This window comes from Danio rerio, chromosome 21 (genome assembly GCF_052040795.2).
Source record: "Danio rerio strain M-AB ecotype USA chromosome 21, GRCz13ab, whole genome shotgun sequence".
NCBI lineage: Eukaryota > Metazoa > Chordata > Actinopteri > Cypriniformes > Danionidae > Danio > Danio rerio.
The window spans coordinates 43,444,185-43,470,000 of record NC_141041.1 but is presented as its reverse complement, the minus strand read 5'-3'; the positions used below and the strand labels follow the sequence as shown (position 1 = coordinate 43,470,000).

At 36.8% G+C, this 25,816-nt stretch overlaps 1 protein-coding gene and 3 long non-coding RNA genes across 5 annotated transcripts in view; 2 read left to right on the top strand and 2 right to left on the bottom strand.

Annotated features, from left to right (window-relative positions):
• Positions 1–2,162, bottom strand: part of LOC147838948 (uncharacterized) — a 4,599-nt gene extending 2,437 nt beyond the window's left edge. Inside the window, exons 1-2 of the long non-coding RNA XR_015520633.1 lie at positions 1,491–2,162; positions 567–640 (exon numbers count right to left, since the gene is read on the bottom strand). This is a non-coding gene — a long non-coding RNA (uncharacterized LOC147838948). The remainder of the gene's footprint in view (positions 1–566; positions 641–1,490) is intronic.
• siah2l (seven in absentia homolog 2 (Drosophila)-like) overlaps positions 1–23,186 on the top strand; it is a 61,056-nt gene extending 37,870 nt beyond the window's left edge. The window contains exons 1-2 of one of the 2 annotated variants that reach the window (XM_087299350.1): positions 12,502–13,575; positions 20,667–22,665. In XM_087299350.1, the coding sequence (XP_087155476.1) occupies positions 13,432–13,575; positions 20,667–21,218 (696 nt within the window). In that variant the 5' untranslated portion in view covers positions 12,502–13,431 and the 3' untranslated portion in view covers positions 21,219–22,665. 2 annotated transcript variants of the gene reach the window in all.
• The window catches only part of LOC147838945 (uncharacterized), a 1,276,407-nt gene that overhangs the window by 701,060 nt on the left and 549,531 nt on the right, over positions 1–25,816 (top strand). The window lies entirely within an intron of this gene.
• Positions 22,720–24,733, bottom strand: LOC147832014 (uncharacterized). Its single transcript, XR_015520620.1, has 3 exons — positions 23,526–24,733; positions 23,225–23,336; positions 22,720–23,138 (listed from the first exon to the last, which is right to left on the bottom strand). It is a non-coding gene; the product is annotated as an uncharacterized LOC147832014 (long non-coding RNA).

Genomic DNA, 25,816 nt, shown 5'->3' with positions numbered 1-25,816 from the left:
GATCCTTGCCTAGTTCTCTTAAACCTCTTTGATTGGTCAGTGACACTGATAAGCGGCAGGCGGCAGCGACGATCTCACAGCTGATGTATGATAGACACGGTGAAGAAAACTCTGCAGACACGCGCTCGTTTCTGTATCCAAAAGTAATGCTGTAAAACAGCCGAGAGGAGAAGTAAAGCCACCCCAGCAGGTCAAATGGGCCACTGTGTGTGTGTGTGTGTGTGTGTGTGAGAAAGAGAGAGAGACAGAGACAAAGCGAAAGCGAGAGAGTGAGGGAAATGGAGTAGGCTACTTTCATTCTCTCGATCTCAGTGAAATAAGGGCTATTGTTGTATATGTCAGTGAAAGTCTGATCCAGCAAACACACACAGTGAAATTGTGCACAGTTTATGAGTTTTAAGTAGTTAAATCGCTGTAAATACTCGCGATCGCCTCCCTCGTGACAGAGCGCATATGAGGTAAATGACGTCAGTAATAACCGGTCATGATTATTACTGAACCGATACCGAATTGTCCGTGTCTGCATCGCGGTGCACCGAAGAAACGATTAATTTTGACACCCCTACTTGGAATGGTGGACTTGAAAAGACTTTAGATTTGTCCTGGTCATTAATGCTGATGATAATTAGTAAGACATATGCTTGCAATTAAAGGTGTGAACCTATACTGGTCTCACGGTTCGGTTCGGTTACGATTATCATGCCATCGATTCGGTTCAATTCGATATCTCGGTGCATCATGGTGCTTTGACGATGCTTTCCATATATAGTGTTATATTTTAGGGGGGAGGCTATAACATGCTGCCTGTATAAACACACAGACACACAGCAACACACTGTCTCTCATTCAAACACATTCACAAACAAAGACAGCATCAAACAAACAAACACACACACGCACACACACACAAACAAACACACTTAAGCCCTTGCAACAGGGAGAGCTCGCGCTGAGCCGAGCAGAAAAACAAAAAAAATAAGCACTTTTCCGACGGTCCCTTACAGAGAGCTCCTTTCAGCGCGAGCTCTGCCGGCTAAAGTAAACGCAGACTGCGAGGGCTTAAACAGAGCAGTGCTTGTAATGTCGAGCGAAAAAAAGAAAGACAGCTGTGAAACATAACCAGCTTTGTCTTTCTGTAGGAAACACACTTTAGATCTTTTTAGGGTAAGCGTTTTTTGAGTTATTGCCGTCTATAACTGAAAGTGTGTCAGGAAAATCGAAAACAAAACCAACTGAAGCGCGCTCATTTCTTGCGCCCCACTGGATATACAGCGCCCTTAGGATTTGCCTATGGTGCCTATGCCACTGGCCGGCCCTGAGTTGGCTGAGTGTTGTAAATAACGGCGCTCAACCTCCCTCACGACAGAGTGCATAGGAGATAAATGACGTCACTACATAATAACCGGTTATGGTTATTACTGAATTGATACCGAATTGTCCGCGTCTGCATCGCGGTGCACCGAAGAAACAATTAATTTTGACACCCCAACTTGCAATCTGTAATTTTTTGCTTAAAATTTTTCACTGACGTGATTTTCGTGAATGCAGAAGACTGGGTGGGTATTTTTGCATTTTGGCGGGTTTTGGATACTTTTTGGGCTGGAATCAGTCAGCTACATCTGGCAACACTGTGTGCGCTTTCGGTTTCATTTTTACTTCTAAGAGCAGTTCACTTTCCGCGCGGCTCCTAAATGATCACTCTGTGCCACAAACTGAATGTTATTTACAACTTCATTACCTATTATTCACAACCTGTGCAGATTCTGTTCACTAACGTAGACTTCATTCAGAGACGCGCTCGCGACCGCCCTCTCTGTAACAGCTGACGGTCAGCTCACGTCACGTGTGATTTTTGCGGTCATAAATACATTACATGAAGACTGAAATGGCATTTTTGAGGTGAATTATATTTTATGAATACAGCATGTGACTCTTTCAACACCATTTGGAGGTGTCCTTGTTGATGAACAACGTGTGTAAAACAATGTGAAAAGTTTTACGGCCACCATTGCTCTCCTGAACTTGAAAATATCGCAGTCTTTTTACGATTAATTGTGCAGCTCTACTGTGAGGCGTAGTTAAGACGAAGTTGTCAGCCAATTTCCCACCATCTGCCCTTACCCATCATGACCTCTCTATCATCCCCATCAACCGAATTGGCTCTATTATCATCTCTTCACTCCATCTATAGCTGGTGTGTGGTGAGCGCACTGGTGCCATTGTCCTGTGGCTGCCGTCCCATCATTCAAGTGGATGCTGCACACTGGTGTTGATGTGAAGAGACCCCCCCATCCCCCCGCCCCCAAATTGTGAAGCGCTTTGTGAAGTCAGCTGTTTGCTGCTTTTTGTAGCAGTTTGACAAGTTGGCTTTTCTGTTACAAGATAATTGTAAACCCACCGCAAAAACAGTCTTATTTGCTGTCTATATATATATATATTCTTGATTTAATATATATATATATATATATATATATATATATATATATATATATATATATATATATATATATATATATATATATATATATATATTAAATCAAGAAGCATTTTTAGACAAGCAAAAATGTTTTATGAAACAATATGCCAAAATGAAGTTTTTCCTTAAAACAAGAAAATAATCTGAAAATATTCACTTAATTTTGGCATATTGTTTCTTAAAACATTACCATATTTTTGCTTGGTTATTGATTTAGTAATTTTTAGACATTTAAACTAGAAACAAGACAAAAACTTAAAAAAAAAGCATTTTTTTAAAAAGTGCAACTCACTATGAACAGTCTTTTAATTCACTTAAACCTTTGTTAACTTTATTAATGAGAATGAAAGCAAAGCAGAGTAAGGCCGTTTGCAAAGCCTAAAGCATCTGCTGTTTAAAACAAACAAAGCTCTGAATCGATTCAAATGAGAATAGCAACGTTTTTAGAACTTCTCAGAATCAATTTCTCAACCACAGCTCTATTTAAAATCTTTGTAAAAAGGCAAAAATAGAAATCAATATGAATAAAGTGGTTTAGACATTGACACACAGTCAGTAACTATGAACAGAATGACGTTAGTCTTTCACTCACTTATAACATTGATCAGCTTAAAAAGAAGTGCAACCAAAACTACTTGATGCATGAGAACCAACCCCAAACATGAGGATGAGTAAATGCTGATATTAATAACGGTTTGAACTGTCTAAATCTGTAATTATAATATTCAGTTAGTTTTGTAACTGATTGGGATAGACAAGTGCAGTTATTTATTATAAAGGTTAAATACAAATTCCTACAAATAAATACGACTATATGAAATTACTCTTTACTAATATTGCTGTAATTAATGACCAATCCACCTAAAAACAAACAGAATTAATATTACTATAATGTAAATACAAGGATATGGTGATTTTTTTTTTTTTTTTTTTTTATGCCTGAGGCTACTTTTTGAACTCTTTAAAGGCTTGAAGAGGGCAAAAACATAAAATAAATAAATAAATAAAATAATTGTTCATTAATCGTAATAAAGTAAAAATTTCATTGCGAAACATTAAAACAAACACAATATGTTGATGTTTTGTTGTCTTCTGTTTTTTAATGTGGTTTTTGTTTTGTTTTTCTGTTTAGTTTGATTAATGTTGTTTATTGTTTGCTTTCTATCTATAGCTTTTTTTTTTTTACTTTTGAAGCTTTGACAGCAGCAAAAAATGCTGATTGTTTATCATATTGTTGTTAATTTCATTACGAAACATTAAAACAAACACAGTATGTTGATGTTTTGCTGTCTGCTGTTTTTTCTTTTTTAATGTAGTTTTTGTTTTGTTTTCTGTTCAGTTTGATTCATGCTGTTTATTGTTTGTCTTATCTATTGTGTTTTTAACCTTTTTTTTTTTTTTTTGGCAGACAATAAATATACAAAATTGTCAGATAAAAATGTCGTAGTAAAAATAACGATAATGTTGTTATAAATAAGGTTGCTGTTCAAATGCTGTTTTTATATGTTTTTTAACTCGTCTCCTCTAAAATAAAAAGCCTTCAATCGATGCCCTAAACCCCTATCAGTATGACCTGTCTCACTGAACATTAAATTTAACCTGCAATCACGGGTCAGTCTTTCTTGCCCCATAAATCCGTGGTTTAATTGAATTGCCTTGTTTTGAGAAGGCAAGTAAGTCCAGCTTTCTCTGTCGTCTCCATCTCAAACACATCCTCATCATGGGCTTTAGAAAGAAACACACCAGGACTGTTGAACTGTGTGCGCGCGTGCGTGTGTGAAATATTCTCATTATGGCTGGGTGTTATGGCAGTGTATAGTGTGTGTGTCAGTGCAAATGTCAACAAATATGCAGTACTGCTGTCTGCTCCATTATGCTGCTCTCAGCATGACTGAAAAGGAAAAATCTGACACACCACCAAGCCCCCTCAAAAAAGGTAAAAGGTGTCAAAATGGTAAATGCGATGTATTAGTATTTTGTTATTGGAGTTATAATTATTTATCCTATCTGTTGATGTTTAATATAAGCATTTTCATTTACCTGTAAAAACATTTTAATGAAAATGAAAACAAAAATTATAAAGTACTATGGAGTCAGATCAGTCTCAAAAATAACACATTTACAAAATAAAATCCTTACATGCACGGCACAAATCATATTTATAATTGTAAATTTAAAACAATTCATAAATACAACAAACAATTTGTGAATTCACAAGTAAAAATCATAAGTATCTTTGCCAAATGGATTGGATTACAAATTCGATTAGTGTATGTTTAAATCATGTTCTGAACTTGTTAATTTAAATTTGTGTATTTAAGAATTGTGTTTTAACCTTAAGAATTGGATTTTGTAAATTAAATGTGGATTTATGAATAATATTAAATAAATGTATTATTTTTGAGACTGATCTGGCTCCATAGAGTACATTTTGTAAGACCGTATACGGTATATGCCGAGCTAGTGCTGTTCGCATGCTGATACACTTCCGGTGACCTGTTATCGTGAACTTTTTTCCATTTTATATGGTTCCTTATACAGCATCGATGTTGTAAAGTCATTAAAATACATTCAGTTAAATAAACATTAGCATTTATTTAGTTGCTCAAGCGTAAAACGAGACAAAAAGCCGTTTACTCGCACGCGCCCGTCAGAATCGGCAGGCTAACGCAGAAACTGAATATTGAATATACTGGGGTAAAATAAATGCTCGGATATCACTCAGCTAGTGGAGATCGCTGATTTTTAAAGAAAACAGACCTTAAACGCACCAGATTTTGCATTGGCATTCAATTCGCCGGAAGCGCTTAACCCAGGTTACTGGCAAATTAAAAGTCCTATTAGCATGCTTCGGCATATACCCCATTCAGTCTTTATATTTTAATTTAATTACGTACTAATTTATATTCTGTTTATTTTTAATGCATCTTTAAATTGTTTTTTTTTAAATGATGACTATTCTTCATTTTCAGCATGATTTACAGAACACATTTACTAAAACGTGTGACAACAGTTCATTTTAGGTCAACTTTTGTTTATGGAAAATATTAAAATCATGATTATTTCGATCAGTGTTGTTATCACATTTATTCTAACATATTTAAGTGGGCCATAAACCAAAACAATATATGTGAGTGATTTGTTTAAATGATGAAACATATGCCATAATATCAGTACAAAATATAATAAGTTACATATTTTTAGTTCATAATATTTTAGCTTAAAGTGACACGTAATGGTTTTACTAAGTTAATTTGGTTAACTAGGCAAGTTAGGGTAATTAGGCAAGTCATTGTATTACAGTGGTTTGTTCTGTAGCTGAAATCAATCTTAAATGTGTTAGAAACATGAAAAATTGCTTTTATTCTAGCCACAATAAAACAAAAAAAAACTTTCTCTAGAAGAAGAAATAATACAGTACATACTGTAAAAAAGTGCTCTGTTAAACATCATTTGGGAAATATACATTTTTTTTTTATAATTTTCACAAAAAAAAAAAAACTTTGAAAAAAAAAAACATGGACTTTGTTTGATTTGATTATTATTAAGCACAGTAGCAGGAAATTAGGCCACTGTGACTTTAGGAGCTGTCAATTTAACTTTTATTACATTATTTATTCATCTTTCTTTAATGATAGTTATTGAAAAAAAAGTTGTAGATTATTAGTTTATAAACTTATAGTTAACTAATGTTACCAACTACAACTTTACAACTGGATTTTAATAAAACATTATTAAATGTTGAAATGTAATTAATAAATGCTGTAGAAAATTAGGTAGTAACTATATTCACTAATTAATTAAAGTACCTTTAAATCTTTAAACAATCACTGTTCTTCAAACCTCTAGGTTTTGTCCATTTTTAAAGAAAGTTTTTAATAATTTTAAATATTACAGATTATAGAATGATCAATTATTTTATATTAATTTACTCATGCAGATCTTTCAAAATCATCCAACTAAACTATAAAACAAAAAACAATCATTTTGACCCATAAAATGTATTTTTTGATTTTTACCAAAAAAAATGTCCCTGCAAATTAAGATTGGATTTGTGCTTCAGCATCACATATATCACCACAGAATTAGACTATATACTGTAGATAACTCTTGTTAAGAAAATGTCAAACAGTAGCCTATCAGTGAATAATTATATTAATGGCTAAACAATATAAAATAGAATTATTGGCCACATATTATTCAGTTATCAATATCAAATTATGATACAAACGATTATATCACATATTATCTTTAAAAATATAATAACTTTTATTCATTTAATTTGATTTTTTTTTATTTTAAAAATGGGCGTTTAATAAGTATAAATAATTCAATAAAATTAGTTGTTATAAACGGAACAATTTCTCAGACCTGAATGCGTTTAAAATCCTTATACTGTCACATGTCTCTAAACACATGCAAATGATATTTGATGTGCAAATGTTTCTGTTGCGAATGATCATTATGTTGTGATTTCGATGCTGAAAATATAGTGTGAAACCCTACTAGCTAGTTTTTGTAGCATCAATTATGTGGTATCATATCATCAGATGCTCTGGGAAAACTAATTTCTTTAAAAACTGGGAATGTTTTATAACTTACCTTTAACTCTCAATACCTTGCCTTCTATTTAATAGATGCACTCTCTTTCCTTTTTTATTTGATTTATTTTGGTAGTAATTTTTTTGTTTGTTTTGTTTTTAACTATTACTATCTTATACTGTTTAATCGTCAACATTTACTTTCAACATTGACAATGTATCTGAACATGATAGTTGAATGTCTGCATTCAGGTGGTTGTAATTGCACTTTTTTTATTACTCGTTTCCATTTTTTCCACCTTATTATTCTTATTATTATCATTATTATTTTTTCTTTTATTATTACTATTTTTGTTTTCCTTTTCTCTTTTATAAAAAAAAACTATAAAAACAACAATGATGATATGTAACTAAATGTTCTGAAATAGTGTTTGTTTTTTCGCAATAGAAATTTTGAACATAAAAATAATATGAAAGAATGACATTTGTAAATTGCGTTAGTAATAATGTAAACGTATTTATTAACATGAACGAACTATGAATAATAAATTAATACAATAGTACAATAAATGTCATTATTACATGTCTCAAAGTCTTTATTAGTAAGATAATTTGGTGCTAGTTTGATGAAAGCTCTGCAAGTTTAATTGTTGTGCAAAACAATGCAAATCAGAGGCCTGCTGTGCTGATGGGGTATACAGTATGCACACCGACTTAAAATTTTAGTCAGCCAGCCACAGCACTTCTGGTGAACGTCTTTCCTTTAAAAAATCACCACGTCTAAGGTCTGATTTCTTTAAAAATCAGTGATCTTCACTAACTGATAGATATACAAAATAAAGCCTGCACAAGAAGCACTGCATTAAAATGCATTTCCCCCCAGCATGTCTATAAAATATGACAGTTTATTTTATCCCAGTATTAAAAAATAAATAAATCAAATAAAAAATAACAATATCATCAGATCAGACTAAATTGGTACATCCGTAATACATTATCCTTAATAATAATATTAGGTTTTATTTATGTGTTTATTTTAGTTTTATTTTAACATTTTTATTTTTTGGGGTGTTTAAATTAAATTAGGCATCCTTGATCATGATTTTGGACAAAACTGATTTGTTTTCTGCCATTTCTATGTACATAGCGATATAAACACAATTTCAGCAGATGGCTTGAATGGCTCTGTTTGTAAAGGATTCATATAAACTGAAATGCCTCTTCTACTGCAGTCATGTCCCAGAAGCCTCTGCTTGGGCTCATGCATGTCATTGTAATCAAATGAGAATGTGAGTGTCAGTCTGTGTCTTCTGTACGCCTCTAATTGTGCCCTCCTGATTGTGCTGCCAGTCATCATGAGGCTAAAAATAGACAGGCCGAGAAGCCAAGAGGTTTGTGCGCATGTATATGTGTGTGAGAGACCACTCACCCGGAATATGAAGGAGGGTAAAGATGAGTCGAATGCAGCGCGACAGATTGTCTCTCCATGTGCATGAATGTAAATAAAAGCTGCGGCAGCGACTGCTGGAGCCACAGATGTGTGAAAGCATCCAGACTCTGAGCTCAAATCCTATTGCAGGAGGTCAGAGGAGACTGCGAGGAGAGAAAGAATGATGAAATGGACAATAGGGGATAAAAATGAATGCAGGAGTGGAGAGAAATTGTAGTCTGCAAGGCAGGAATCCAATAGCTGTAATGCTGTTTACAGTAAGAATGCACTGATGGGATTTTTTTTTGCTCAATACCTATTGTAACTATTGACCTGATAAAGATATTTGTAACTTGCTTATCTGTTTACAATACTAGTTTATTAGAGCATCAATTTAGTTTGACTGAACATGGACTGATTTCTGTCAATGTTCTATCTGATTGTTAAAGGGTTAGTTCACCCAAAAAGGAAAATTATTTAATTATTTACTAGGCATGGGCCGGTATAAGATTTTAATGGCATGGTAACTTTAGATAAAAATGTCATGGTTTCACTTTATTGTGAATACTGCTTTAAAACTTAATTTTAAATGTCTGTGTAAAAAAAACTACATTTAACAGCAGGAAACATGTCAGGCTGAATAATTCAAATAAATCATTGACTTCTGCTGTCTTTATTAGTTTCAAAAACACAGATTTCTTTACATTTTAAAACAGCATCTTTAGATATCTTTCTTTTCTATGGATTTAAAGTAAGCCACTGCACTGTTCAGGTCCATAGCATGCATGGATTCGTGTATAAAGCCTGGTTTATATTTCTGCGTCAAGTGACCGGCGTAACCCATGGCGCATGCAACGCCCTTAGCTGTGCATTTATACTTCTGCCCGTGGTCTCTGTTGGTCTGCATTAACACTTCCGAAATGCTAGTTGGCAGTGAGGTGTAAATGTTCCTCTGTGTCGAGTTTCTTCGCTGCTGTTTGCTTTTCCTAAACACTTCCTGGATGTACAAGTGGCTCAAACTCGCTCATTTTGAGGGAAGAACCGGCGGACATGCAACAACTTTAACTATGAGGTAAACACAAAACAAAACTTTCCATCCGGAGCTCCTTCACGGGACTCCACACTTGTAAACAATTGCTCCATTGGGCTAGCGCCGCTCGCACGGCTCTCGGTCCCACCCAGACTCGTCAGCGCCGCTCGCACGGCTCTCGGTCCCACCCAGACTCGTCAGCGCCGCTCGCACGGCTCTCGGTCCCACCCAGACTCGTCAGCGCCGCTCGCACGGCTCTCGGTCCCACCCAGACTCGTCAGCGCTACCAAGCCGACCAATCACAGAGCTTGCGCTACGCGTTGCTGCGACGTGTAGTTACATTTTTTTGAGAGGTGCATGTCAGCGACGGCCACAGCGAAGGGCTATGCATCAACGACGTAGAATACGCCGCCGTTTGACGCAGAAGTATAAATCAGCCTTAAGAGATAGAGATTTGTTTTTCAAATGTTTGCCGAGGTACTGGGCTGACCAGTAACTTTTCATGTGAAGGGTCTATTTCTGCTGGAGATACTGTTGCTGTAAAAAACTAAATAATATAGTCATAAAACATGTAAAAAACGTGAATGTACCGTAAAATGGTATAACAGAAAATTTTACTGTGCGTTCACACTAAAGGCTGAGAGAGCTATAAATTAGGAAATTAGCATCAAAATTAGCTACATTGATCTTGTATTTAAAATGGCCAATGCAGCAAATCAGTTACATTCCAGCATAAAAAAATTAAAAAAAAGATTTCTCGCGTGAAAATGTTGATTTGAATTAATTTAACTATGGAAAATCAAGTTGTTGTGTGTCTTGTAGCTTTGCTCCACTTATTCAATATGGGTCAATGTCTAAAATATTTTGAAGCAGCAATACTGGTTTGTATTGTCCTTATCGTTAGCATAAGATTCCCGCCATTTTTAAAGAAAAAAATAACATTAATGCACATCAACTCGCCAGTAACTTTTTTTTATGTATGTCCCTGTAAGAAAACTTCCGGCCACTGTAGTAATCAAACCCTTTGGAACAACTGTGGTCGCAACCAAAGTTCACAAGCCTGTGTTCTCTGGACTCCTCTCAAGCAGTGGACATCTACATTTCGATTGCTTGCCGCAGAACTGCTTCATAGCGTTTTACCATAAGTTGACTTGATTTCAACTCTCCTCAAAGCCCAAACGGGCAAACATGCACGTGCTCATCAACACCTTCTCCATTGAAAATGAATGACTTACGCTATATTGAGGCTCTCCCGCATTTAGTGCGAACGCACAATTAGACATTTTAAAACCGCCCTGAACATTAAAACCAGTTATCGTCCCATGCCTACTATTTACTAAAGTCGTTTAAAACCTTTGTTTTATCTATTTAGTAGCCACTGACATCCATAGGAAAAACAAGTCAGTGGTTTTCAAAATATCTTATTTTCTGTTGAACAGAAGAAAGAAACTGGCAAAGGTTTGAACGTCTTGAGTAAATTATGACAATTTGACAATTGATGATTTGACAATTTTTTGACAATTTCACAAAAAATGACAATTTTCATTTTTGGCTGAACTATCTCTTTAGGTTGTGACGTACAGAATAGTTTCTAGATTTACATTAATAAATTTCTCTCAGTATCTGTGTTCATGAATAATAAAAAGCATCTTTTACAGAATGATTGTGTTCACTACAGTCTCTGGACTTGCTGCATTTAACAATTGATATTTTCTGATTCTGAGATTAGGCATGGGTATAAACATTACGATCATGATTTCTAACAGGATTACAGCACGCTGAGAGCGTATATTAGTAGCCTTTTGTTGTCGCTTTTGGCATCTGATAGAGCGTTTGAACCCAGAAACTGTGACGAGTGACATTAGATTTAACAAGTGAAAATACAAACGTTAGAAAAAATAGGGGGAAAATACTATAAATAAATTTTAAATATGTATTTATTTTTTTATTTAACAGTCAGATTGATTTACAGAGACTTTTTTTTGCTATTTCTGCACAGAAGTTTTGTAAAAAAAAAAAATGTATGCATGTGCGTACATACATTTTGGATTTATGCAGAGCGATTTTAGGAGTATAGAAGCTGTTATTTAAGAATAACAATACAAATTTAGTTAGACCCACTTGTGTGTTAAATGGTTAAATGAAGCAGGTCTCTATAATAAAACATACAAAATATTGCTTTACGCATTGTACACAAAACATATAAATATTTGCATTTTAATAAAACAATTTTACTAAAATAAAAAAATAAATATAACATAATTCTGAATATTTTCAACGCATTTAGATGAGGATATAGACTGAATGACAGGGTCAACAATCTGTGGATTTCTATATGTGTGCAGATTCCGCGTGGACCTGCTCATTACTTTAGTGCAGCTAATAAAAACAACCAGTGCAGATGGTTTTAAATAAATCGAATTAATATGATTAATGAGCCAATAAATGCTATTATAAACAATCATAAAAATATATTTTAAATAAAAAATATTTTCCACAAAAAAATATTATGTAGCAAACATTGATCTTTTCAACACTGTTGATGATGATAAAAACATTGCAGTAATGGTACTGAAAATGCCATCACAGTAGTAACCTAGAGTTATTTCAAATGAAACTAACTGTTCTGATTTTATGTTGGTCTTATAAATGCAGCCTGGATGACTTATTTAAAAAAAACATTAAAAACATCTACATAAACATGTCTGATTATGTTATTCATATCGGTCTCCCATCCCCAAAATGCACGTGCAATCATCTTTTCCCTAAGTATATATGCATACAGAACGTTCTCATATCTGCCCTTCAAAGAGCCACAGGGAATAAATGCGCCCAAATCTAACATGAAAGACCTGTAGATTACATTCAGCTTCAAGTCCCCAAATGGCTGTGCTACAGGCATGAGAGATGGGGAAAAAAAACAGCAGAGGAATGGAGATTTGAGAGCCCCCCCTTCACACACACACACACACACACACTCCTCCCCCTCCTGTCGTGTGCACGCGAGCTGCGCTGCCAGTACTGCAGTCCACAATGTTTTTCTGCGTCCGCAGCTCTGCTGAGTTTCACCCTCCAGAGCGCAGCAACAACAGACGAGAGACGGAGAGCGAAAGAAAGGAAGGAGAAAAACATTGTTTGGCAGGGATTGCACTCGCTTGTAGGATCTCGGACAGATTGAGCAGAGCTCGAGGCTTTACTGCGACCACAACATCTCGCCTGACAGTCTTTAAAAGCTGATCAATTTGAACCGGAATCTGCAGTTCATGGAGAGCTGAGAACGAGCCTGATTTAGTCTGTGCTTTTCCTGAAAACTCGGGAATAAGAAATCGTGTCTGGAATGAGAGCAGAATTTCAATTGGGATTGAGGTGTTTTTCGACAATGACAGCTTCTGTAGAGCAACTGAATCACAGCGTGGTCTCTGTCTGGTTCTGTCAGGGCACAATGCAGTCCGTGGTGTATGTTTTGAATCAATAGATTGTTTGTTTGGTTGTGCAGCTGTTTTTGTGCATGTGGACGAGGAGGCTGCGTTGCTCTGACCGCTTGAGTTTTTGGCAGTGGATGCGAAACGTGGTCTGTGTCCTTCAGGGCACAAAAGCATCCTTGTCAGAGGCGCAGGTAAACGGAGAGGCGTTTGGTGTAATTACTCAGCGCTGGCGTACACACTTGCACTTGTTCAAATGCACTCGTGGGAGATCAGTCTGTTTTCGCTCGAGTGAGAGAGTACAGTGTGTTCAGTTTGCCTTCTCGACTTATTGTAGGTCAGTGGGTTCATTCCTCCCAATTTCGAACATTTCAGACTTTCGACGTTAGCTGCATGTGAACCAACAGACCCCAAATAGTCATCTTGTTTATTTTGGAGGGTTATTTTGGAGACTGAAGCTAGAATTAGGGTAGGCTAATTTTGTCCGTCGAGGCAAAGATTTTTGAGTGGAGCGTTATTGTAGGGTTGCGGTGATGTTGTGCCCAGCCTCCTGCTTCCCACTCCTGAGGGATTTGTCCCAGTTGCGATGCCTTCTCGGTTGGCCTCGACAACGAGGTGTTTGTGTCACGGGCACAAACCGACCCGTTTGTCATACCAAGCCACTTCCAGGAAGCAAGGTGAGTACTCGAAGATATGAAGAGCATTGTTTAATGGTCAGTGTAGTATTGCTGTTTCAGTATATAAATATTATGCTGTATTGAATGTTTGTTTGCTTCTGCATGCTCTAATACGGAAATTTTTGACAAAACTGATAACTTTTATTATTTGGAAGCCTGTAACTAATATAAATCAATGTTTTATAAATGGATACAGATACTGTGGAAAACTGGATTTATTTTAAAACATTAACTGCAGAATACAGTAAAACTGCAAAGAAATATCTTAAAAAGGACATTTCATAATGATTTACATTTTTACAAACTGCAAGTCTGAAAGCCTCTTTTTTTTTCATGGTGATAGATGTATACAATATTGAAATCTTGTTCGCCCTCCAGCAAAAGCTGGAATGTAAAGTGTGCGTCTGCTGTTTGCATCTATCAAAAGGCTTATGGCCAGCAACAGTGCACATGGTTCAACCGGCAATGAAAAAATCCATCATTTATCAGCCAATCATTTAATTCTGTACTGAAAATAAGCATTTGTCATCAGATTACAATATTGCAGGCAATACATTGTGGATTACTAGCAGTGGTGTAGTCCTTAAAAAAAAGGTGGTGTACTATTAACCACCCAATCCAAATTTTAAAAGTAGTCAAAGTAACAATGAAAGTCAATGTGTCTTTGATTCATTTGATGTATCAAACAAGGAAACATGTGTTTCTTTAGCAAAGAACTGCAAATATGCAGATATTTTAACAACCTATTGATAAACACACCTTGTGCTCAGCTGTGGTTTGCTGACTAACTGAAAAACGAGTTTAGGAGCGGGATTCTGCTGCCGTTTTTATATCAAATTTAAAGGGGACTGAGGCGATCAGTTAGTAGTGTACAGTTCAGAAGGTAATCACAAAAGTTTTAAGGGAGGCTGAATGGAAATATAGGAGGGCTAAACATTTACAGCGAGACCCCATTCAGCTGATTTGTTGTGATCTTCAAAAAACTCAAACTCAATACACAAAAATTAGGGAAGTCTAATCACTAAAACCAAGTGAGTATACCGAGGGTATGATTCTCAGAAGTCGTAATACCCAAACAGCTTGTGGAAAAAAGTGAGTATATGTGCGTAGGACTACACCACTAGAATATTAGTGTTTTTCTTGTTTCCACATTTCAGCTGGCATAAAGCCTACACATTTACTTCTACAGCAAACCATAGATTTAAATGTGATAAAAGAAGTTATCTAGTTAAATGTGTTGGCAAGTTCGGAACAGAATGGGGCATTAACCCATTCCATATTGACCTTATTCTCCGCAGACGAGTGGGCGCTGCCATTTGAATCTTTTTGGCACGAGACTTCCGGTCTCATTCACTTCCATTCATTTTTAGACATTAAAAACTGCTCGTTTCGCTGTTTGATGTTGCAAACTGATATTTCCTTGTTATATTATTCTACTTGGTCTGTATAGTCATGCAAACATTTGTTTGTAGAGCAAGTAGTTTGACCGTTTTTTTGCCGTTTATTATTTCTTGTCATTTCTCCCATAGGCGACTGAAGCGGAAGTTCTAAGACAATCGCGAAAACAGGCGCACTTCCGCAATTTAGAATAAGGTCAATATGCTACTTGCATGAATAAACTAGCACTGTATATAGGAATTATAGTTGTAAAACATAATATTAAAGTGGACATTTTATAACAATAAAGTTGCAAAGAAACTAGCCTCAAAGCCTGCATTATAAAAAAATCGTATTGTGTTTTAAAAGCCTATTATAAAACTATTCTCAAAATACATTTTAATGTTACTTGAGGACCACAACATTTTGCTTTCCTGTGATATATTGTGATGAGAAACGATTTCACCAATTGGGAAACAATTATTTTAGAATGATGATTAGGCAATTGCATGATTGATTTCTTTTACTTTGAGCCAAAGATAGGTACGACATAACAAAGATACTAAATAATAAATCCCGTGCTTTGTTTCTAGGAGAACAGAAGTAGAAAGAGAATAATCAAATGTAAAATACTGCATAGTCCTCACTGTATGAAATACAATTATAGCTATAAAGTTGATTACTTCACCAGAATTCTTCAAACTTACTTGGAATGTTTAAACCTATAGGCCTTTCATTCTGGTTGATTTTGCCATTTAATCCACTAATAACATTCTCTAAACTGTCGCCAGCTTAACTATACTAGCTACTTGATATCACACATCCACCAATATGACCATTACAAATGCCAATGCTGGACAGATATCGACCTTTTTCTTTCATGTATGAGCAGGGGCAGTTATTGGAACCTTATTGGGTTGAGATTTTTGAATGGATTTTTATCTATAAAAACAGCTCATTACGCTCTGATACAAACTTGTATTTTCTTATTATTTGATCGTTTATTATTCCTAGTGCTTTCTCCAATGGCAAATGAATCAGAAGTTCTAAAACAATCGCAGAATATAACTTGCTTCTGCTTTGTAAAGTCAATACTGTGCAGCCCCTTTGTCACACTTAAAATGTCCTTATAGTACCAAGTCTCAGATGCCATTTCTTTCCAGCTCAATGCAGATTATACTGTTCATACAGACACATTACACTAATTGCTCCGTAAAAACATTAAATGTAATTGAAGAACCGAGCCTAGAGCGAGAAGCTGGCAAGCAAGAATCCCCCTCCCCCTTTCTAACCTAATTACTCTGGCCTTCACTAGGCCGATTTTAGCTTTCCAACTTTTAACTAAATTGCTATTGATTCCAGAGTGGGAAAGCGAGTGTCTAGGCTTCCATTGCTCCAGTTGAAGTGGTTGCGACGGCCTGCCGCTGATCAGGAGAAATCCGATTTCTCAGTGCCTGATGCACAAGCCTTTCGTTTGGGCTGCTCGAAAGCCCCCACAGAGATGATTGTAATTATGACAGGAGCCCGACTGCTTCCCAGCAGCGATGAGGTCATGTGCTGACATTGTGTCTTATAAGAATAGTCCAAGATGACTGTGGCCTCTCTTGGTCTCAGGAGTGCTCCTCTTGCCATTTCATATGCGCTCACCCTGTCCTTGAGGGAGAAGGGAGGAAGAGATGGTAATGATGCCATCTTGACTGTCCTGGGTTCCCTCTCTGGGGATCTGAGAGCCGAGACACCATCCTTTTCAACTGACACTTTCGTGATGGCAACTCAAGGTCCTCCTGCTTGTTAATGGAGGAGAGATAAGCCTGCCTGCCTCATTCATTTGCTCTGAATAGGTGTATGCGAATCATCAATAGAGTCTTGAAACGAGGCTACCTAGCTCTTCTCAACTGTCAACAGTGTAGGTCAAGGCATCAGTCAATTGGGGAAAGATACCCTTGAACTGGATGGTACTCAGAGTACAATGTTTTCTTAAAGCTTGATGTAGCTTTCTTGGATGCTTTCAGTAAACCCTATTTGAATCTTGCAAGTCTTTTTTGTTTGACCTTTTAAGACAAAATGGTTGCAGTGAAGTATTTATGGTTTTCTCTTAAAGGGTCACGAAACATTTTTTGAGCTGTTGACATGCGTATGCTAAAAACACTATTAGGACACTATATTTTACTAAAAAGTGTAAATTGGTTGTTTTTGTGTTATTTCAAGCAAATTCGTACTTCCGGTTTGAAGCTGCCTCAAGGTCATGACATAATAGCGTGTATTCCAGCATGCAGACTGGGCGTCTGTGCCAGAGTGTGTCTTATTACGTCTTACAGTGTGATGCATTAATGCATGAGTAAGGCTTGAATCAAACCAATCAGCGCGCTCTATTGTGCAACTTCATTAATATTCAATATACTGTCATAGTGTTTAGACGACAGAGACGCCACGTTGTGTTGGCAAAACAAGCGTGAAGTGTTGCTTTTATAGTTTGCTGCCGTTAAGTTTCATTTTCATTTTCTCTCTGTGAGAGCTCAGACTCACGTGTGGATTAACAGTGTACGCGACGCGCGACAACAATAACTTACATGTCTAAGGAGGAACATTGTTTACCTGAGAGCTGTTCTCATCTGCAAACGCTGAGATTCGGATTCGCTTGTAGTCTTCTGTTAATAAAGACGCGGCTCTAGTTGCTGGTAATTGTCCTGTCTCTACAGATTTGGTAAGTGAGCGATCAGTTCTTTTTGTGTATTCATTTTGTTCGTATCGAACTAAGTTAACTATTGAGTGTAAACATGTTAATACCACAACCAAACTTTAACCTCGTGTAGGATTTTCACCGCATTTTGTGACATCTAAGTTTCTAAGTTTTGCATCTAAGTTTCCGGGAAATGCTGAGGGTTTTTTTTTCTCTCATTCGCCGTGCGGTATTAAACATTGAGTGAAAAATACACGCTTGGAGCAGTTCCTCGAATCAAATATCTCGTTTGTCGCGAGGGGCATGAATGAATTCCCTGAATGAAAGACCCAAACTGCAGTTAAAGTCCACCATTTAATAATTTGGCAAATAATTCGACTACAGATCTCCATGTAAACACCATCACTTTCTCCCGTGTGTTTGTGTGTGTGTGTGTGTGTTTATTTTGACTCTGAAACTTGCGCGTGCCCAAACAGACACTCCCACACCTTCCCACTTTAGTTCCTCCAACACTCCCCCCTAAACAGAGCTGGACACGCCCACTTTTCTGACTTTTTTCAAAGTAGAGGTGTGAAAACACCCTGCTGAAACGAGGGGGTTTCATGGCCCTTTAAGGTGTAGGATTAATTTGTTATGCATTAAGAAATGCAAAAATGAAGCTCCACACAGCTAGACTAATTAGAATGTCAAGTATTTCAGCCTAGGGAAAGACTTAACCTTAAAGAAAACACCCTGTGAAGACTGATTTTTACATGCCTTTTTATGTTCTGGTTTCTTATGTTAATTTGATTAAATTAATCTATTTCAACACGCAAAACCAATTAATAAATTGTCAGAATTCATTGGCATTCATCAAAATAAGCATCTGCAATGACTTCCCCTCTTGGTTAAAGTGGCAATATATAATTTGCAACTTAAATGCGGAAGTGTGTAAATAATTCAGTAGCTAAGCTCAGGGTCTTGTGCGTCTCCACAGGGCTAGCTTGGCACAGTATCAAGGGTGTACTAGAAGAGCACTTCACTTATTATTTCATCAGGTCTCTAGAGCAATGCATGCTGGTTATACATTTAAAGTTTTAATTAAAGTGAACAAGACTAGGAAGATGGAGAATTTCATTAGTTAACAGTGACAAATTGTTTTTGTTTGTCATTAGTTCTGTTCATCGGAATTTATTTGAACTTGAGATCAGCAATTGTTGACAAGACATTCTGCTGTGGCGCTGAATTAGTTAAGTTGTTCACCCTAGGAGCTAATCAATGCAAGGAAAGTGATATACGAGGTTGTTTTGCAAAGCTCACAGCTGGAATAGGCTGTAGTAATGGCTGAGGGTTTTGACTACATACACGCTAATCGGTGTACCCTAAACAATTACTCGATACTATGCCTTTCTACCAGATACAGCAAATACCCAAAGCTCCAACAGTCTCCAGACAGAGGCTTTATCTCTACCGTACAACCGTAGGATTACCGTTCAAAACAAATCCTGTCATTCTCTCATTAAAAAGGTAGATAAGAGGATAACTGTCTGATTGAAAGGGAAGAAATGGGACACATGAATCTTTAACACCTCCAGAAGTCGGATTGTTTGATTTATAAAAGAAAAGGCTGGGAAATGAGGGAAGGATTAGCGAAATGAATTCGAGGATATTTGGACACAGGCCATGTCTTAATGAAAAGACAGTTTGGAAAACCCAGTGTATCGTGAAGGAGATCCAATGATTCTTTCTCCCAAGCTGCTGCTTCTTAACGGCTTTTGACAATAAATGTCAGTGTTTTAAGGCAGTTACGGCCTCTGGGGCCTTCTGGCCCACTGGATAACGGCTGTCACTCATTGATTTTTGCTAGGCAGCCAGTGACTTACCACTCAGATTAATAATTAATTTGGCAGATATTGAAGCGCACCCTTGGTGGGGGCGTTGCCTGGGCTAAACACCCACACCTCCAGCCTTGCACTAACTTGATAGAATAGGATTGTCCTGTGGCACAAAGATTTAACTTTAATTAATAAGGATTTTACATGAATTTTAGGAAACTTAAGGAATCAGATAATACTTGAAAATGTTTTCTACCTAAATCTTTAAATTAGTTTTTTTTTGTGTGCGTGTTTAATAATTACTCTGACTTGGTATTAGTTCTTCACTGTCTAGACATAATTGTGTTGACCCTTTATTAGAAAGCTTGTAGGTTTACCCTTTTCCTGGCCCATTCATGCAGGGATTGTCATACTTTTTTACTTTGTGTATGATTGGTGTGACTTTTAAACCTTTACCCATAATTAGAGTTGAATACCTTTGTCTTTTATTGCAGTTCTGCTAAGCTGATTAAATTCCTTAGAAAGGGCATTTATCAGGTCTTTATTGTATTTCACCTTTTGTTGTTGCAAGTCTAATCCTGTAGGCCAGAGATAAATATTGTTCTTAAGAGTGCCATGAAAGTCATGCAGTGCACACATTTCAAGCAAAGTGAACAGATTGGGGGGAACATTCATATTTGACCTTCACCAATATGCCTTTCCTGAGATAATCAAAGAGAGAGCCTTGCTGTGCTATTCATCTCCAAGTAATACGATCCGTCCCACTCATTTTCCCAAACTGTATGGACATGTGAATAAAAAATGAGAGGGTTGTCACAGCTTGACGCATGATTAGCACCAACGTTGCTTCTGTGGCAAGTACACACAAGAATGGACTGATCACACTATGTAATTTATGGATTCGCTTCAAATGATACTGACATATCTCAGCACATGGCCTAGTTCCCTCTTTGCTATACTCGTATATAATTCCCTGTCTACTGTGTCCTTTATCTGCCCTTCTGAAATCCCATCATCATCCTACTTTTCCCCTTTTCCCTTTGTCCTCTCACCATTCCTCAGCCTTCCACTAATCTTTTCCACAATTCTGTCTTTGTCCTTTATCATCAGTTACTCTTCCTGTGTTTTCCCATTACTTACCTGAGCACTTGATCCATTTAGATCATTTAGTTTTTCCCTCTTCCCAGAAGTAACCCATTTATGTTTTTATTTTCCCACAGTATTCCTCAGCTGGATGTCTGCTGTCTCTTCACCACAGCGAGAAGCCAGAGCATGAAGAAGTGTGTGAGTTTCGTCCGTACACTTGCCCGTGCCCGGGGGCCTCCTGTAAATGGCAGGGCTCCCTGGAGGAAGTCATGCCACATCTCATGCATGCCCACAAATCCATTACCACCCTGCAGGGTGAGGACATTGTCTTTCTGGCCACGGACATCAACCTACCTGGGGCAGTGGACTGGGTCATGATGCAATCGTGTTTCGGCCACCACTTCATGCTGGTTCTAGAAAAGCAGGAAAAATACGAAGGACACCAACAGTTCTTCGCCATCGTGCTGCTCATTGGCACACGGAAGCAAGCAGAGAACTTTGCCTACCGCCTCGAGTTGAATGGCAACCGTAGGCGGCTCACATGGGAGGCCACACCACGTTCAATCCATGACGGTGTTGCAGCGGCCATCATGAACAGTGACTGTCTTGTTTTTGATACCTCCATTGCCCATCTGTTTGCAGACAATGGCAACTTGGGTATCAACGTGACCATCTCTATGTGCTGAGGTGGCAGAGTAGGACTTTTTCCTGTAAACCAAATCTTGGACAGCCTCTGCTCTCTATTAGACTGCAGATTCTGAAGACAATGGTTGGGAGATGTATACATTTGTGTATATTTCTGTTCAAGAGTCATCTGCTAAACCATTGCACACTTCCCAATTAAAATATAGTGTGCTAGACCGATGGCTGGAGTTCTTCTGGAGATGAAGAGGAGAGTGTGGAGGTGTTGGCAATCAGTTGAAGGAATTGGTGCAATGGAGATTTTCTCTTGCACGCTTCAAGGATTCAAACACCTCATCCTTCAGAAAATATCTAGGGTAATGTTCCGGTTGTGGATTACCACATTTATTCCCTGGGATTCCCACTGTCCGGCCCAAAATCCAATCTTGACTAATGAATCTAGTTTAATGGAATGAAAATGCTAACTCGGTAAGAGTCTGGGCATGGTGTAACATTTGCCTCAGAAACTTATATATGTAAAAAAAACTGCACTGACTACTGTGGTTTTTCTCCCAGGACATGGAGTGGAACCATAGCAAATGTACATGGCAATGTAAATGGTATCTTCTGAATTTCATGGTTGTATGACTTGATAAAACAGTTCCCATGGTGAAAATAAGGTGAGCGTGGTGAAAATTTGGCAAAATGACTACATAGCCACCATGTTTGATAGGCAAGAATTTGACCTCTTCACTATTCCCCCCCCATTGCTTTCCTGTTTCTTTTCAAAAAATCTATTCTGTTGGTGTTTTAATACAGATGATGACTACTCTGAAAGTTTATTTTGGGGTCCTCTGATAAACCTATCCAGAGAAAAGCGGAACACTGGTACCAGCAGTAATCATGATCTAATGTCACATCACAAATATCCCTTGATAAATGTATATGATTATTGTTTGAAGGGATGTTTGACTTGGAAATTCTAAATTAGTTACCCACCCTCATGCAGGATGTCTCAGCTGTTCTCTTTCAATACATCCTATATATAAGGTTTGTTGAGCTCCTAAAAGCACCATACATATAGCCCATACAACCTGTGCAGTATATTTTAAGTCTTCTGAAGCCATATGATAGCTTTGGGTGACAGCTTATAAAAGTTTTGCCTTTGTATTAAACTCTTTGTATGAAAAAGAGCAGCTTTCACATTGTGCTGCATGCCATATGGAGCTCAAAAGACATGAGGGTGAATGAATTATCAAAGAATTTTCATTTCCGAGTGACTTATTACTTTAATTGGGTGTTCAAACTGTTCTTTTTAGTCTACATTGTCACCAATGACTGTATGTCAAAGATATAACCTGCGCACAAACAGCAATCTGTTGTTTTACTGTTGATGAAGTGTCAGCATTTGACTGTTTTTGTTGTCTTTGTACTTTTCTTTCATTGTTTCACGATGATCTGTAAGATTAAGGAAAGCTTTTGTAAATATAAACCGCTTTAGTTTTGTTGGTATCTGTTGTTATTGTTAAGTCTCTTTAAAATGATCATTTAGTCTAGACTGAAGGCTTGTTTACTTGGCTTCTTTTAAAGATCTGAACAGTTGCTCCGTTCTCCCATTTGGTCAATGAACCCACAATGCCTTATTTGTATACAAAACTCAGAGTCTGCCGCCTTTTAGGACTCCGCGTTCAGGTCACTTTGTTCCAAACCTCCAGTGTCTTGAAAGAGACTTGCATTTTATACAAAGTGGCATTATGTGTGGGAAGGACATGAGATGTTCACAGGTTATCCTACGTTGCCCCCCAAAAACTTTTCACCAACACCGTTTGAAACCCAGCCTCTTATCAAATACCTCTGATGACTCCGGCGATGTCTGTGCGAGAAGAGAACTGATTGTCTTTGAATGTGGATGGTTCCGTGAAGAGATCCCAAAACTGATGCACAGTTCTCACCCTCAGCTCTTCTTCTTTCTTTGTCTGCTCTCTCTGAAAAAAAAATATTTAAAATGTAAATTAAATGTTTTATAAATCTGTTGTTTTGTTCTATTGATTAATTTGTTTTAAGAAATAACCATGTGTTCTGGTCAGCGTGTCTTCTCATGTGGATGTCCTCAGTTCGTGTGCTCTCTACGTTCAGTTGTCATGGCAACTAAATATGTTAATGAGAATGTAGCCCATTCATTCCTAAAAGAAAATGAAACATTTACGCACACACAAAAAACTCTTGATGAGTCTGAAATTCTACTTGGACACCTTTTGTAGATGACAAAAATCTGTGAATGTTTAAAAAGACTAACCCAAATATTCGATGACCTCCGTCATTTAAAGTTCTGTATAAAAATACTCAAAAACATTTTGAACAGGGAGAAGTACCTGCATGTAAATGGCGAGCCCTGAAGGATGCTCCAAGCTCCAATTTTGCAGAGTGATTCCCATAGCTAAGAGCTGAAAATGCAAAATAAAAGTCATTGGAGACAAAACTAATCATTTTCAACTTGTGCATTTAACCCAACCAACTGGCCTAGATTTTTAAATCACACACAAACGCATTCCGTTGCCCTGATTCCGATATACTCGTCCACCAGTTGTAGCTTGTTGTAGATCCTAGACGGAGACAAGGCATACCATGTCAAAATAGACCACCAGCCATCTGTCTCTCCCACGGCATTTCAGACTCCCCTACCCAGAAGTGAACACCAAACTGAATAAATGCATTTTAATGAAGTGAGCAGGTGGTTTTCCGAGCCGTGCTCCATGCCTCGCAATCAAGCCATCACGATCAATATTGAGCACTACATCCTAATGAACCTGCGAATAAACAAGTTCTCGTCAAGGATTAGAATACTTAACATGTATAGCGATGAAATTAAAGAGCTGCATCCATTGTTTCCTGTGCCAACACTTCAAATGCATTATGTAGAGGGAAAAAACGATTTAAAATGGAAACAGAAGTAACGATAAATTCTCATATCACTGCCTTATAAATACGTGTGAGATTTGCAAACGAAAAAAAAGTAGGACTGTGAGGATTGGCCAATTATAAATTTACAAATTTGGTAAAAGCCAAGGTAGGCATTTACATAACTAAATGCACAGAAACAATTCAATTTCAACAATTGTATTTATAAAGCAAAATCTAAAACTGAATTCTCACAAAATCTGTGACACCCATTTGCTTTTTTTTATATTCTGCTTTAATTTTATGTTTTTATTATTAGTTTGAATATTCATTAATTTTCCTTTAGCTTAACCCCTTTATTTATCAGGTGTCGCCACAAAGAAATTAACTAATCCAGCATATGTTTTACACAGCAAATGCCTTTCCTGTTGCAACCCAGTACTAGAAAACATTTATTCACTCTCATTCGCACACATATACTCTACGGCTATTTAGTTTATTCAGTTCACCTATAGTGCATGTCTTTGGACTGTGAGGGAAACCGGAGCACCTGGAGGAAACCCACGCGAACACGGGGAGAACATGCAAACTTCACACAGAAACGCCAACTGACCTAGCCGGCACTCGAACCAGTGACCTTCTTGCTGTGAAGTGACAGTGGTAACCACTGAGCCACCGTGCCACCCCTTAGTTTGAAGATTTTTTTTTTTTTTAAATAATTGTATTTATAAATATTATGGCAAATTACAGTAAAAAACAAACAAAAACAATTATACTTTAGAAACGGTGTAGATAGTACCAACTTAAGTACATAAAATAAAATAAGAAAAAAACATACCAACAAATAAAAAGGTAAATAATATGGCTTAACAAAAAAACTGCAATTGTCAATCTGTTTTACACAATACACTCTACTTTGAACTAAGAAAAAAAGGACTTGATCTATATTTAACAATAAAACAAATTTTCCTACTTTAGGAACAAGAGGACATCACAAATCTACTGTGTTGAGATTGGAGGTTTCTGATCCTTCCACCTCAGCAATAATGGTGTGTGGTCAGGAGCACAATAAAAGCAATGCACTCAGATTGTATCTTTGTAAGATTATGTCAGATTGCAAAAATCCCCAAAATGGCAATCAGTGGGCAAAGGGAGATGGATATAGTCAAAAAACAGAAATTGTTTTAAAAACAGTGTAGTTGAAATATAATTTGCCATAATAAATAACAGTGTTGCAGAAACCATACATGGTAAAATTACAGAACAAATGATGTCAAATTAAGTTAAATATTATTTACTGTCATCATGACAAATATATATATATATATATATATATATATATATATATATATATATATATATATATATATATATATATATATCTTTGCCATGATGACAGTAAATAAAATTTAACTGGATATTTTTCAAAACACTTTTACAGCTATACAGCTTAAAGTGACAATTAAAGGCTTAACTAGGTTAATTTGGGTAACTAGGCAAGTTAGCTTAATTAGGCAAGTTATTGTATAATGATGGTTTGTTCTGCAGACTATCGAGAAAAAAAATAGCTTAAAAGGGCTAATGATTTTGTCCCTAAAATGGTGTTAAAAGAAATTAAAACTGCTTTTATTCTAGCCGAAATAAAACAAATAAGACTTTCTCTAGAAGAAAAAATATTATCAGACATACTGTGAAAATTTCCTTGCTCTGTTAAACATCATTTGGGAAATATTTAAAAAAAGAAGAAATAAATTTGAATGGGGCT